At 42.7% G+C, this 15,414-nt stretch overlaps 1 protein-coding gene across 1 annotated transcript in view; it reads left to right on the forward strand.

Annotated features, from left to right (window-relative positions):
- LOC144682964 (nectin-3-like) overlaps nucleotides 1-15,414 on the forward strand; it is a 303,215-nt gene that overhangs the window by 257,428 nt on the left and 30,373 nt on the right. The window contains exon 4 of the mRNA XM_078545896.1: nucleotides 2,227-2,344. Coding sequence (XP_078402022.1) covers nucleotides 2,227-2,344 — 118 coding nt within the window. The remainder of the gene's footprint in view (nucleotides 1-2,226; nucleotides 2,345-15,414) is intronic.

Below are 15,414 nucleotides of genomic sequence, written 5' to 3' on the forward strand. Positions count from 1 at the left end.
AACTAAATTAAGCATTTATTAATACAAGAAAAATTGTAAGCACATAATATGTCTACAAAATTACTACTATAATAACTACAAAAATCCTCTAATTAATCTGATTCTCAGTTACACCCCTATTAAGGCAACATTAAAACTCAAAGATTTTAAAAGACCCCAGGCAAAGCACAATTTGACCGTACAAATTAAAAATGAGGTTCCTTGCAAGTGGGTCCCTTGCAGAACAGTTGGAGACATACAGGCTGGTTAGATCTTAAATGCCTCTGCCTTACACACACAAACTCCTTTCTGTTTATACCTAGCTTTTCCTTTGAATGCAAATTTCCCATTGTATTACTAGGTTTTTAATTTTACCTCTTCTAACAATAACACCCTTTGACTCCACCAATTTTGTTAGTAAGCTGAGAAAAAAATAAACACATTGCTTGGCGTCTTCTAGCTAGGTGCAAGATTTCACCCACAGTCTTGAATGGTTTATTCACAAATGCAAATGTACCCCCTTGACACCTATGTTTCTAAACTCCCCAATGTTTATCTAATTACCATTTCAAACCTACTTCTTTCTATACATCAAAGCCTCCTGACCAGCTAGCTTTAAACCAATTAAGACACACACACACAGACACGAACACCACTAAACTCTATTTTAAAAAAATAATTTCCAATAACATTATAGACATTAATCTCTTCATGACACCTGTGTCAGCGTGGCTGAAGAAGACCATCTTGTTAAGGTTGAGAGATTTAGTTAGTAGAGCAAGGAACTCGAAGTTAATTAGCTGGGGTATACGCAATCAGTTGAGCTTGCAAAAGATAAGGTTGGGAATGTAAGACTTTGTGCAGGTCAATATGTGGCCTGCGGAATATATGGAATGGAACTATTTTTCTCAACAATACATTTCAGCTGCAATACCTGAAGGGGAGTCCCTGCTGCACCAGTGTCACATTTTTCATTTTCCATACCAAACATGCTTGGCTTCTCTGAATGATATTGCAGATTAGGACCTAGATTGAGACAGCCAAAACCGATTGCAAGCAATCATTACAGCCAGCACGTGTGGCATTCAGAGTAGGTTATAATTTGTGCTGTGTTTGATATCACAGCAGCAGTCAAATTAGTCTGCAATAAAGCAATTAGACAGTTGTTTTCTTCTTTAAAAAAAGATAATGCATACTTTAAGCTAAAATTGAATCTTCCATGCATTTATTCCTCATTAATTTCTGTGTGTAACCTGGCTTTGATCATGAGGCTTGAACTTGGGTTATTAAAACATTGTTGAAAATTAAGGTTGATTTCCTGATTTGATATTCCCAGATCTTGGCAGGACGCCACAAGTCACATCATGCCAATTTGAGTATCTGCCCATTATCCCTACTCAGTCAATTTTCTCTGGACTGGTGGCTACGAAGGCCAGCATTCCATTAAGCCGTTTTGATTATTTTCCATGCCTGTTCATGACAGGTTAATGGCATGTGTACCTGGATCTCCAAGTCTCTTTAGACCTCCACTGTTCCTAGCTTTTCACCATTTAGAAAATACGCTGTTCTATCCTTTTTATGTTAAGCTATACAATTCCCTGTTTAGACCACACGTGGAGTACTGAGAGCAGTTCTGGGCACCATACCTTGGGAAGGGCATATTGGCTTTAGAGGGAGTGCAATGTAGATTTACTAGAATGATACTAGATTGAGTATGAGGGGAGATCAAACAAACTGGGGTTCTATTCCCTGGAATTTAGATGGTTAAGGGGTGATTTAATTTAAGTATTCAAGATATTAAGCGGAACAAATTGGGTAGATAAGGAGCATCTATTCCTGGTTGTTGGGAAATATAGAACTAGGGGAATCGCCAAAGAAAATTGACCTTTCAGGAGTGAAATTAGGAAAGACTTCCAATTACAAAGATTGGTGAAAGTTTGAAGCTCTTCCGTAAATGGCAATTGCTGCTAGATCAGTTGATAATTTCAGCATAGACTGATGGATTTTTGTTAGCCAAAGGCATTATGAGACATTGAACAAAGGTGGGTATATAAGAGTCAGTTTGCAGATCAACCATGATCTGATTGAATCGAAGAAGAGGTTTGAGGGACTAAATAACCTACTCCTCTCCCAATGCACTTAAGTGTTTACTATAATCACAAAAATGTAGCGATTGTAAATATAGCTAGCATATAATTAATTGGAGATGATACCGGTTCCAGCAGCCAATGTGATGATTTGTTCCAGATGCACCTGAAGTTACTGTGCTGGGATATGATGGAAACTGGTTTGTTGGCAGACAAAATGTGCAGCTCAAATGCAAAGCTGATGCAAACCCATCACCTTCTGCATACATATGGAGCAGGTATGTATGGAACTCACTTGTATGGTATTAACTACTTCTGACAAGTCTGCAGGTATTTAAAGTGTGATAGCACATAATTACAATAGATCACAGAAATAATTGAACAAGAGTTTGCGAATTATATCTGTTGAATGACCTACTAGCTTATGGGCAATGGTTGTTACTAAGTTCCTCATGTATTCTGTTTTTTGCTGCAGATTAATTAACTTAAAATTATGATAAAACTTGCATGAAAGTTTAAATGAATCGTGCAGTCATTTCAATGATTTTATGCAGAGCTTTACCTCCATCACCCTGATCCACTGTGTAGTCTATTTTCAATCATGACCTCATGATGAAATGCAAACATATTTCTTGGAGATGATGTTGCTATGGCACATGGTGCAATTGATCCTTCATTACTGTGTTGGAGTTCTAAGAATCCTGTTAGACATTTAAATGTTACTCTTTGATCTATAAAACAGTTTTTGCAGTTATGTGAGAAAAGCACATTTTTTTTACTTCTAGATGCCGTTTGGTATTATTAAGAACTGATGGTTCTTAACAAGGCAACAAGCTAGAAATATCATCGGCTCAGATTTTGCAGTTAGCAGCGAAGCAGAGGTGTATGCTGCTTGCTGCATTTAAATTATGCTCTTACTTTCTTCTTAGGCTGCAAGGGGAACTTGCTTTCCCAGCTGCAGCGTGGATCTGTTGATGAGGTGAGTGGGGAGGTCTGAGTGACAAAGTGTAATTCTAGCAAAGCCCCACCGTCCCTGTTACAAACTGAAGGCACGCCCCTTAGGTTTGCCTTCAGCTCAGTGACAGGCAAGTATTTTTAATCATTTTAAGTGTTTACTTTATTCAACTTTTAATTTTTGCTCCCCTCCAACGACTTTCCTCTGACATTGGCAGAACTGAGGAGCTGGAAGAGGGTTGAAAGAGAGCCCGGGGTAGGTGGAATGGTGGCGGGGGGGTGTGGGGGGGTGGCGTGGTTGTTGTGAGCAGAGCCACGAAGCTAGGAGCACCCTAAATAAATCAGTATAAGCAGCAGTCTTAAGTCCAGCAGTCAGCCCATGTTTATACACTGACAGGTCCCAGGGAGCCATCAGAACCACAACTTCTGGGTTCCAAAATAAGCCAGTTCCCCAGAAGTTGTGGTTCCATTGTGGCCCTCAATAGCTTTGTGTCTCAAGGTTCACTGCTATTGAGACCACAAGATCTGTGCCATCAGCTTAGTTTATATAGAAAAGTTCAAGTAAGAATTCGCAATTTTCAGCATAAATTGTTCAGTAGATTAATAAATGTTTTAATGAAGTTCAGATTTTAGACAATTCAGATACATCACTTCCTTGCCTCATCCAGTTTAAGGCTTAGAAGCATCATCATTCCAGCAAACTAGGGTTATGAATTAGAAACAAAAAGTGTAAAATGCAATAGTTGAGAGAATAAAAGACAAAGTTTATTGGTGATGATACACCAACAAATTCTGCATGTATTAAAAATGAACATGCTAAAATTATTTCAGTGTAATTGGTTGAAGGTTAAAATCCTGTAATTTGTAGCACTTTTGTAGAAGTTAACAATGTTATCAGTTTCAATATTCACTAAGGAAGACTTTAAAATAGATACTGCTGTACAGGCTGAGAAACGAGTGTTGTAAATTATATTGGCCCAGATCTTCTGGTCTCCAGATCATCTGACACCAGACATACGACCCAAGATGCACATTGAGACCCCATGGAAGCCCTGACATGCTGACCTCTGAGGGAATTCCCCTGCCCCTTCATGAATGTCTCCGGTTCTGAGTTAGAGTCAGAGACTTCTGACAGCTCCATGGGACTTAGCTGAACACTTACCCAGGAAATATTAAACAGAAAAATCCTAGTGTAACTGAGCTGATCGCTCCCCCTACCTCCCCAACAAACAATCATTCACAGTGATCCCCAACTGCCCCCTTGACCTTGCCTGACCTGACTACCCATCAACCAGACCTGAATGCCCCGACCCACCTTTATCCACCCACTCAACCCCTTTACCCACCTGCCACCCCTCCCACTTACCTCACCCACACTACCCATTCAGTCATTTACCTACTCACCCATTCACCCGTAAACTTGCCTTACAGCAGTGCGTCCCGTAAAAAGGGGGCTTGTTCAGTCCTCCCGCTACACCCCCCTGCCCCTGACCCTACTCCGCTGCGATGGAGTTCCCTGACGGACCGTACGCTCCACATTTCTGGAGTTGCTGGGCTCAAGAGACCTTGCCAGAAATGTGGAGCTGCATCAGGGCACAGGAAATTACAGTCGGAGTGGCAATTGGATTGTTGCTCATGGAAGATCCAGGCCAATGGAATTAGAAATTGACTCAACCCTCAAACCTTCCATAAAGCCATAGAAGAACACATTCCAATAAATTTTTAAGTTTAACTACAAGCCTATTTTAGATGAGAGTGATTATAATGACTGTTGCTGAAGTTGGGTGTTAGCAAATTGCTCTAGCTGTCCTTTGCAGTTCCTGACAACATTCAAAATGTCACAAGAAGTTATTTTTTTTCCTTTAATGCTTCCATTCACTGCTTTCCTTGTAATTAAATTGGGTTTTTAATACAAGAGTATTATATTATTCTTAGCTATATGCAGCAGATTTTTGATAACTAAGGAAGGCACTTATTCAAAGAGGCTTACGCTCTGGCAGTGTATCAAGACCTGTCTTCCAATTGTCCACTGTGCTGGATGATAGCGTTCTTGCTTCTGAATCAGAAGATTGAGTCCAAGCCCAACTTGAGAGACTTGAGCAAAAAATCTCGGTTAACACTCTGGGGAAGTACGGAGGGAGTGCTAAGTTGTTTTTCAAATGAGATATTAAATTGAGGCCCTGTCTACCATCAAATGGTCATAGAAGAAAAGTTGTGGACTTCTTCCTGTTATCCTGAAAATTATCCCACAACCAATAATAACATTGCTATGTTGTGAAGCCTTGTTCTGTGCATGTTGACTGCAGTTTTTCCTATTTACAACAAAGAATATACTTCAAAAGTACTTATTTGCCTGTAAAGTACTTGACGACATGCTGAGGTTATTAAGGGTGCGACATAATAGCAAGTCTTTCTCTCTAGAAACAAGTAGAAGATTGACTTACACAATACTGATCTAGCTATATAATTTGGCTTTCTGTTCACTTTTGTGTTGCTGCTGCAGAATGATTTAACTCGTTGAGTATCGGATATGACTTGTAACTTTTCTAATGTTATTTCTATACAATCAATGATTAAGTAGCCACTTTTCCTTCTAATATGCAATACCTTCCATTGGTTTGCATTGAACGTCACCTGCTACCACCCCATCTATCTATTCGTTTTGTTTTTAACTACTTTTGTGGTTCCTTGACTAAGCCATGTCCTTCTGCCCCCAATTTAGTATCATTTGCTAATTTGGCTAATTTACATTTGACTTAAATTTTAAGCCATTAGTGTAAATTAGAAAGTGCAATTGTCCACCACTAATCCTGGGGGGTACTCTGCTGCATATGCTTCTTTCCCGTCACCCCAATATTCCTTGCCTTATGAACATCCTGTGCTTTTTTTCCTTCAGCCAATTCCTTGTTTACAGCCAGGTGTTACCTTGAATAATTCACTGAATTCTGTTTGTCTTTCATATGGAATTGTATTTCCAGCAGCCCACAAAATTGAAAAACCATCATGTACTTTTTGCTGATATGGACTTAGTCATTCAGAACTTGATTATAATCACTAAACCCGTCTTTAATTATGGCTATAAAACAGAAACAAGTGCTGTTGCCCTATAGCTGTTTTTGAAAGAAAAAGACAGATTCTGTAAGTGAGATTCTTCGTCGGATCTATTCACTTTCAACTTGGTAGGACAGGAGAGAATAGAAGTAGTTGAATCTGGAGATGATAAAGGTATGGATGAAGCTTTGGCAGTAGATGGACTGGGACAAGTCAGGCAACAGGTGGAAATGGACAGTATTTGTGATGGAGAAGATGGATGGAAGCTCAAGCTTGGGGTCTGGTAGGATGCTGAAATTTCATGCAGTCTTGTTGAACTTGAGACAGTGGCAGAAAAGAGTTTGGAATTTGTAAATCAATGTGAAGATACCAGGTTTGCAGTCGGGACTAAAGATGATAGCTTTGGTCTTCTGAAGAATTTAACTGTTGGAAATTGTAGCTTATCCAGGATTGGACATCAAACAAGCAGCCTGACAACATCAGGGCAGTGGAGGATCGAGTGAGATGGCAGAGAGGTGAAGTTGGTACACATATGGAACATGACTCGCGTCTTCAGGTGATGTTACACTGGGCAGTATATAGATGAGAAAGAGGTGGTGACCAATAATTGATCATTGCTGCCAAAAGAGAACCCATTTGGCTGTGACAGATAGGTAAGACTAGAACCATGTGAGGACAGTTGGATTGTGATGTACAATGAAGAAGCAGCATTGGGGAAGAGGATGTGGTCGACCCATGTCAAAGACTACAGGGAAAGGATGAGAAGGGATAGTGCGTAGTCATAAAGTGGGAGAATATCATTTGTGCATTTGATTGGGGTTATTTGAGTGGTATGGTAGGGGATTTAACCTGATTGGAGATATTGAAAAATGGAGCTGCGGGAAAATTGGATATGGGTTTAGGAGATGACGATACTTTTAAACACCGGTGAAGACAGAGAGTTTTGAAATAGGTTGGTAGCTTCCTTAAGGACACTTGTTTTAAATTTTTCTGAGAGGGGTAATGAAAAGGTGGTTTTGAAATAGAGCTCTGAGGAAAGGAAACCATTCAGAATGTCAACTAGTATGAAATTAGGAATCAAAGTTGGTGATCAGTTTATTTTTGAGTAGTTTTCTTGGAGAGTAATTCTAACAGATTGTTCCTGCCGCTTACCCTGCACACTTTTACTTCAGTCTCGGATGCCTCAACATTTACCTTGATACAGAAAGCAGTTTTGAGTCTTTATAATAAGATTGGAAGGAAGAGGGTGATACATGAGCAAGTTTAGTTTAGAGACTACATCCATTTTGGGTGTAATATGAGGTTTGCCTTATCCTTTACTTAGTTCATATCCCATAACTTAAGGTTTTCCACATTCTTATTCAGTTGACCATATTTCATGCACCCATTGGATTTGGCTTACCCTGTTTGGTTCTGAGAAAAATTACGTGCTAATCACGGCCATTTTTCTGCTTTTCCATTCTGGATAAAGTTGCCCTTAATCGGCCATTACCAAAGCCTAGGTAACTGCATGATCAAATCAACTTCATCTTTTTACAATGTCTAGTATACCCCTGTGCAGAAGTAGCGCACTCAGTTGTAATTGCATGAAATTAAAGAATGGGGAAAAGAAAAAAAGCTTCTCCACCTGCTGTCAAAGGCATTACCTTGTGTAATAATGCAACAGTCCATTTCACGATCCCATACTAGAAAATTTAAATTCATGGATTGATAATCAAACAAGCTCAATTCCAGATTGGCAGTACTCCCTGCATACTTTTTCATTGTATATTTAGACTGAAGCACAAGAGGAAACCCTGGTCTGTCATTTATAAAGATTGTCTTAAAACAAGTGTCCTGCTTTTTTTAAACTGAGTTCACTTGTAACGGTTTATGTTTGAGGAAGACAGCAACAGCTACAACACCTACTACAACACCTTTAATGTAGTAAAATCAGAGAATCTCTCAGTGCAGAAGAGGCCCTTTGGCCCATTGAGTCTGCATCGACATGTGAGAAACACCTGACCTACCTACCTAATCCCATTTACCAGCACTTGGCCCATAACCTTGAATGTTATGACGTGCCAAGTGCTCATCCAGGTAGTTTTAAAAGGATGTGAGGCAACCCGCCTCCACCACCCTCCCAGGCAGCGCATTCCAGTCCGTCACCACCCTCCTGGGTAAAAACGTTTTTCCCCACATCACCCCTAAACCTCCTGTCCCTCACCTTGAACTTATGTCCCCTCATGACTGACCCTTCAATTAAGGAGAACAGCTGCTCCCTATCCACCCTGTCCATGCCCCTCATAATCATGTAGACCTCGATCAGGTCACCCCTCAGTCTTCTCTGCTCCAACGAAAACAACCCAAGTCTATCCAACCTCTCTTCTTGACTTAAATGTTTCATCACAGGCAACATCCTGGTGAATCTCCTCTGCAACCCTCCAGTGCAATCACATCCTTCCTATCATGTGGCAACCAGAACTGCATGCAGTGCTCCAGCTGTGGCCTCACTAAGGTTCTAAACAACTCCAACATGACCTCCCTACTTTTGTAGTCTATGACTCGATTGATAAAGGCAAGTGTCCCATATGCCTTTTTCACCACCACACTAACATGCCCCTCCGCCTTCAGAGACCTATGGACACATGCATCAAGGTCCCTTTGTTCCTCAGAGCTTCCTAGCGCCATGGCATTCATTGAATAGTTCCTTGTCAAATTACTCCTTCCAAAGCGTATCACCTCACACTTTTCAGGGTTAAATTCCATCTGCCACTTATCTACCCATTTGACCATCCCGTCTATATCTTCCTGTAGCCCAAGACACTCAACCTCACTGCTAACCACCCAGCCAATCTTTGTGTCATCTGCAAACTTAATAATCCTACCCCCCACATAGTCATCTATGTCGTTTATATAAGTGGCAAATAATAGGGGACCCAGCACAGATCCCTGTGGTATGTCACTGGACACTAGCTTCCAGTCACTAAAGCAGCCTTCTGTCATCACCCTCTGTCTCCTACAACTGAGCCAATTTTGAATCCACCTTATCAAATTACCCTGTATGTCATGTGCATTTGCCTTCTTTGTAAGTCTCCCATGTGGGACCTTGTCAAAGGCTTTGCTGAAATCCATATAAACTACATCAACTGCACTACCCTCATCTACACACCTGGTCACCACCTCAAAAAATTCAATCAAATTTGTTAGGCATGACCTCCCTCTGACAAAGCCATGCTGACTATCCCTGATCAAACCTTGCCTCCCCAAGTGGAGATAGATTCTCTCCTTCAGAATTTTCTTCAATAGTTTCCCTACCACTGACATAAGACTCACTGGCCTGTAGTTCCCTGGCTTATCTCTACAACCCTTATTAAATGGCGGAACCACATTAGCTGTTCTCCAGTCCTCTGGCACCTCCCCCGTGGCCAGAGAGGAATTAAAAATTTGGGACAGAGCCCATGCGATCTCCTCCCTTGCCTCCCTCAGCAGTCTGGGACACAAATCATCTGGACTTGGAGATTTGTCCACTTTTAAGCCTGCCAACACCTCCAATACCTTGTCACTCGTGACAAGGTATTGGAGGTGTTGGCAGGCTTAAAAGTGGACAAATCTCCAAGTCCAGATGATTTGTGTCAAGAACCTCGCAGCCTCTCTCCCCAAGTTCCATGCCTTCATCCTCATTCTCTTGGGTGAAGACGGATGTTAAGTATTCGTTCAACACTCTACCGATGTCCTCTGGCTCCATCCATAGATTGCCCCCTTGGTCCCTTATGGGCCCTACTCTTTCCCTGGTTATCCTCTTCCCATTGATATACTTATAGAATATCTTGGGATTTTCCCTACTTTTACCAGCCAGAGCTTTCTCATATCCGCTCTTTGCTCTCCCAATTGCTTTCTTAAGCTCCACCCTGCACTTTCTGTACTCCACTAATGCCTCCACTGAGTTGCTTCCCTTGTACCTGCTAAAAGCCTCTCTTTTCCTGCTCATCGTATCCTGAATATCTGCTCATCCATGGTTCTCTGGGCTTGTTACTCCTTCCTATCACCCTAGAGGGAACATGTTGAACCTGTACCCTCCCCATTTCCTTTTTGAACGCCCCCCCACTGCTCTTCTGTAGATTTCCCAAGTAGCTGTTCCCAGTCCACCTTGGCCAAGTCCTGCCTTATTTTACTAAAATCCACTCTCCCCCAATCCCAAAGTTTTTCTTTTTTGCAACTTGTCTATTTCTTTGTCAAGCTTAACAAGCTTAAATTGTACCATGTTGTGGTCGCTATCACTAAAATGCTCCCCCACCACCACCTCAGCCACCTGTCCAGCTTCATTCCCCAGAATTAGGTCCAGCACAGCGCCGTCCCTTGTTGGACCCTCTACCCTCTGTCACAAGATGCTTCACAGGAAAGTAATCGAGTAAGATTTGACATTGAGCCACATGTTGACATGTAAAACTAAAAGCTTGGTCAAGGAAATAGGTTTTAATGATAATCTTATAGGAGGAGAGAGAGAAACAAAAAGGTTCAGGGAAGAAATTCTAGAGATTTGAATCTCGGCAGCTGAAGGTGAGTTGATTAAAATTGGGATTCTGCAAGAGGCCAGAACTGGAGGAATGCAGTGATCTCAGACTGTAAGAGCTTGCAGAGGTAGGAAGGGGCAAGGCCCTGGAGGAATTTGAAAAGCAGGATGAGATTTTTAAAATTGAGGTGCTGCAGTACCGGGGGCCAATATAGGTCAGCTAGCCTAGAGGTGTTGGGTGATTGGGACTTCTTGTGAGTTAGGATACAGGCAGCAGAGTTTTGGATGAGCTCTTGTTTATGTAGAGTAGAGGATAGCGGACTGGCCAGGAGAGCATTGGAACAATCAAGTCTAGAAGCAACAAAGGCATGGGTGAGTTTCAGTAGCCAATGAGCTGCAACAGGGCCAGAGTCATTCAACCATACGAATTAAGAGTGGGAGTAAGATTCAACTCCTCAAGCCTGCTCCACTATTTAGTAAGCCCATTGCTGACCTGATTGTGGCCTCAGCTCTATTTTCCTGCCAACCCCTCAATATCATTTGATTCCCTTGTTAATCAAGAATCAATCTACCTCTACCGTAAAAATATTCATATGACTCTACCTCCACTGCTCTCTAAAGGAGAGTTCTGCAGACGCACGATCTTCTGAGAGAAAAAAATTTCCTCAAAGTCTTAAATGGGAGACCCCTTATTTTTAAACTGTGTCCCCTGGTTCTAGTCCCTTGTACAAGTGGAAACATCCTTTCAGCATCCACTCTGTCAAGTTCACTCAGGATCTTATATGCTTCAATAAGATCACCTCTCATTGATATAGGCCCAACCTGTCCAACGTTTCCTCATAAGATAACCCCTCATCCCAGGAATCACCCGAGTGAACCTTTACTGAATTGCTTCTAATGCAATTATATCCACCCTTAACTAAGAAGACCAAAACCTTACGCAGTACTCTAGATGTGATCTCACCAATGCCCTGTACTACTGTAGCAAAGCTTCCTGACTTTTAGATTGTGTTTCTCTTGCAATAAATGATAACATTCCTTCTGCCTTCCTAATCACTTGCTGTACCTGCATATTAACCTTTTGTGATTCATGTACGATTTCACCCAGATCCTGCTGTACAGTAAAGTTCTGCAATCTCTCTCCATTTAAATAATATGCTGTTTTTCTGTTCTTCCAGGCAAAGTAGTCAAGTTCACATTTATCCCACATTGTACTCCATCTGCCATATGCTTGTCCACTCACTTAACCAATCTCTCTCCCTTTGCAGATTCCTTATGCCTTCTTCACAACCCCTCTTCTGGGGACCTGGGTTTGAATCCCACCATAGCAGATGGTGAAATTTGAACTCAATAAAAATCTAGAATTGAAAGTCTAGCATGAAACCATGTCGATGGGCGTAAAAACCCATGCACTTCACTAATGTCGTTTAGGGAAGAAAATCTGCCATCCTTAGCTGGTCTGGCCTGGCAAGCCACTCGGTTGCGTCAATCTGATAAAAGGATTGGAATTGGACGGACCATCCGGCATCAACCTAAGTGCCTGAAACGACAACGGCAAGCTCAGCCTTGTCCCTGCAAAGGCCTCCTTATGAGCATCTGGTGGCTAAAGCCAAAATTGAGAGAGCTGTCTCACTGACTAGTCAAGCAACAGCCTGACATAGTTGTACTATGGAAACATACCTTACAATGTCCCAGACACCATGGCTAGGGCGCAGAATGTACTATGGGTGGAGACTTCAATGTCCATCACCAAGAGTGGCTTGGTAGCACCATTACTGACCGAACTGGCTGAGCCCTCAAGGACATAACTACTAGACTGGGTCTGCGGCAGGTGGTGAGGGAACCAACTAGACGGAAAAACATACTTGACCTCATCTTCACCAACTTGCCTGCCGCAGATGACAGTATCGGTAGGAGTGACCACCGCACAGTCCTTGTGGAGACGAAATCCCTTCTTCACATTGAGGATGCCCTCTATTGTGTTGTGTGGCACTACCACCGTACTAAATGGGATAGATTTCGAACAGACCTCGCAACTCATGACTGGACAACCATGAGGCGCTGTGGGCCATCAGTAACAGTGGAACTGTACTCAATCACGATCTGTAATCTCATGGCCTGGCATATCCCCCACTCTACCATTACAACCAAGCCAAGTTCAATGAAGAGTGCAGGAGGGCATGCCAGGAGCAGCACCAGGCATACCTAAAAATGAGCTATCAACCTGGTGAAGCTTCAACACAGGACTACTTGCATGCCAAACAGCATAAGCTGTAGGTGATAGACAGAGCTAAGCAATTCCACAACCAGCAGATCAGATCTAAGCTCTACAGTCCCTGTGACATTCAGTCATGAATAGTGGCGGACAATTAAATGACTCACTGGAAGAGGAGGCACCACAAATATCCCATTGGTCCAAACATGGACAAAAGAGCTGAACTCGAGATGAGATGAGAGTGACTGCCCTTGACATCACCGCAGCATTTGACCGAGTGTGGCATCAAGGAGCCCTGGCAAAAGTGGAGTCAATAGGTATCGGGGGGAAAACATTCTTCTGGTTGGAGTCATACTTAGCACAAAGGAGGATGGCTGTGGTTGTTGGGGGTCAATCATCTCAGGACATCACTGCAGGAGTTCTTCAGGGTAGTGTCCTAGGACCAACTATCTTCAGCTGTTTCATCAATGACCTTCCATCATGAGGTCAGATGTGGGGATGTTCGCGGGATGTTCGCTGATTGCACAATGTTCAGCACCATTCGCGACTCCTCAGATACTGATGCAGTCCATGTCCAAATGCAGAAAAACCTGGACAATATCCAGGCTTGGGCTGGCAAGTGGCAAGTAACATTTGCACCACACAAGTGTCAGGCAATGACCATCCCCAACAAGAGAGAACCTAACTGTTACCCCTTGACATTCAGTGGTATTACCATCACTGAAGCCCCCACTATCAACATCCTGGGGGTTACCATTGACCAAAAATTGAACTGGACAAGCTATATAAATACTGTGCCTACAAGAGCAAATCAGAGGCTAGGAATCCTGCGGTGAGTAACTCACCCCCTGACTGCCCAAAGCTTGCCCACCATCTACCAGGCACAAGCCAGGAGTGGGCTGGATCGCTCCCCACTTGCCTGGATGAGTGTAGCTCCAACAACACTCAAAAAAACTTGAAACCATCCAGAACAAAGCAGCCTGCTTGATTGGCACCCCTTCCACAGACATTCACTTCCTCCACCACTGGTGCACAGTGACAGCAGTGTGTACCATCTACAAGATGCCCTGCAGGAACCCACCAAGGCTCCTTAGACAGCACATTCCAAACCCATGACCACTACCAACTAGAGGGATAAGGTTAGCAGATACATGGGAACAGCACCAGCTGGAAGTTCCCCTCCCAGCCATTCGCCATCCTGACTTGTAAATATATTGTCATTCCTTCACTATTGCTGGGTCAAAATCCTGGAACTCCCTCCCTAACACCCTATGTGCCTACACCACACGGACTGCATTGGCTCAAGAAGACAGCTCACCACCACCTTTTTGAGGGCAATTAGGGAAGGACGATAAATGCTGGCCTAGCCAGCTATGCCCAAATCCCATGAATGAAAAACAAACTGTCATTTTACAATTTTTACAACCTGTAGTCTTATCTGCTGGCAGAATGTTAGGCTAGTTGGAAGTAGATGCTTTTGGTGATGAAGCAGATATGTGGTTGGAAACTCATACTAGTGTCAAAGTTGTGAATGCTCTGGCTCAGTCTCACAGTTGCCAGGGAGAGGGAAAGAATCGTTGGGTTGGGAACAAAATTTGTGGCAGGGATTGAAGGCAATGACTTTGATCTTCCCAATATTTAGTTGGAAGAAATTTCTACTCTTCTGGTACTGGATGTTAAACAAGCAATCTGACTAATTGGAGACAGTTAAGGGAGAGCCAATGTTGAAGTATATTTGGTTGTTGTCAACGCAAATGTGGAACCTGAAGATGTATTTTCGGAATCTGAAGATGTGTTTTCAGATATTATTCCTGATGGGACAGCTTGTAGGTGAGAAATAGGAGGGGGCCAAGGATCAAGTTAACGGTGCAGGAGCTCGAAGCAATTTTGTATTGGGGTTTAATGCTCACCCATGTCCTCACCACTCAAGTTCACTGTTGTTGCCGGTGATTCTCTGACTGTGATTGTATGAATAAGAATGGAACCGGCCTCATATTGCTGGATCATAGTGGAGAGGCTTTGGAAGAGGATAGTGTCGTCAACCATGTCAAACGCTGCTAACAGGTTTGGAAGGAAAAAGCGGGGAGTTTGCTTTTGTCGCAGCTGCATAGTATGCCATTTGTGACTTTGATTTCCATTCCGTGACTGTGGCAATGATAGAAACCTGATTGAAGGGATTCAGACATGGAGGCCTGGGAAAGGTCGGGTTGAATTTGGGAGGTGACAACACACTGAAGAGCTTTAGATAGGAAAGGAAGATTGGAGATAGAGTGATAGTTTCCAAGGCAAGATCAAGGGGTTTTTAATGGAAAGAGGTGATGAAGGTGGATTTTGAAGGGTAGAGGACCAATTTTTCCTCTAAGGTCTACGCATGCATGTCCATGACCATGCAGCAATTTGTAATATATCAGGCATTGGAATAAGCAGGCTACTCACAACAGTGAACTTGAGCGGTGTGGACAGGGATGAGCATCAAACCCCAACACAAAATTGCCGGAAGCTGGAGATAAAACAGGAAAGGATATTGCTGTGGTTGGAGGAGCACAGGCGTAAGAAAGAGGGTGATTGCTAAAAAGAAAGGCTTGCATTTATATAATGCTTTTCACGATCACGGAATGCCTCTACATGTTTTGCAG

This window comes from Cetorhinus maximus, chromosome 7, assembly GCF_964194155.1.
Source record: "Cetorhinus maximus chromosome 7, sCetMax3.hap1.1, whole genome shotgun sequence".
In the NCBI taxonomy this organism is placed as follows: domain Eukaryota; kingdom Metazoa; phylum Chordata; class Chondrichthyes; order Lamniformes; family Cetorhinidae; genus Cetorhinus; species Cetorhinus maximus.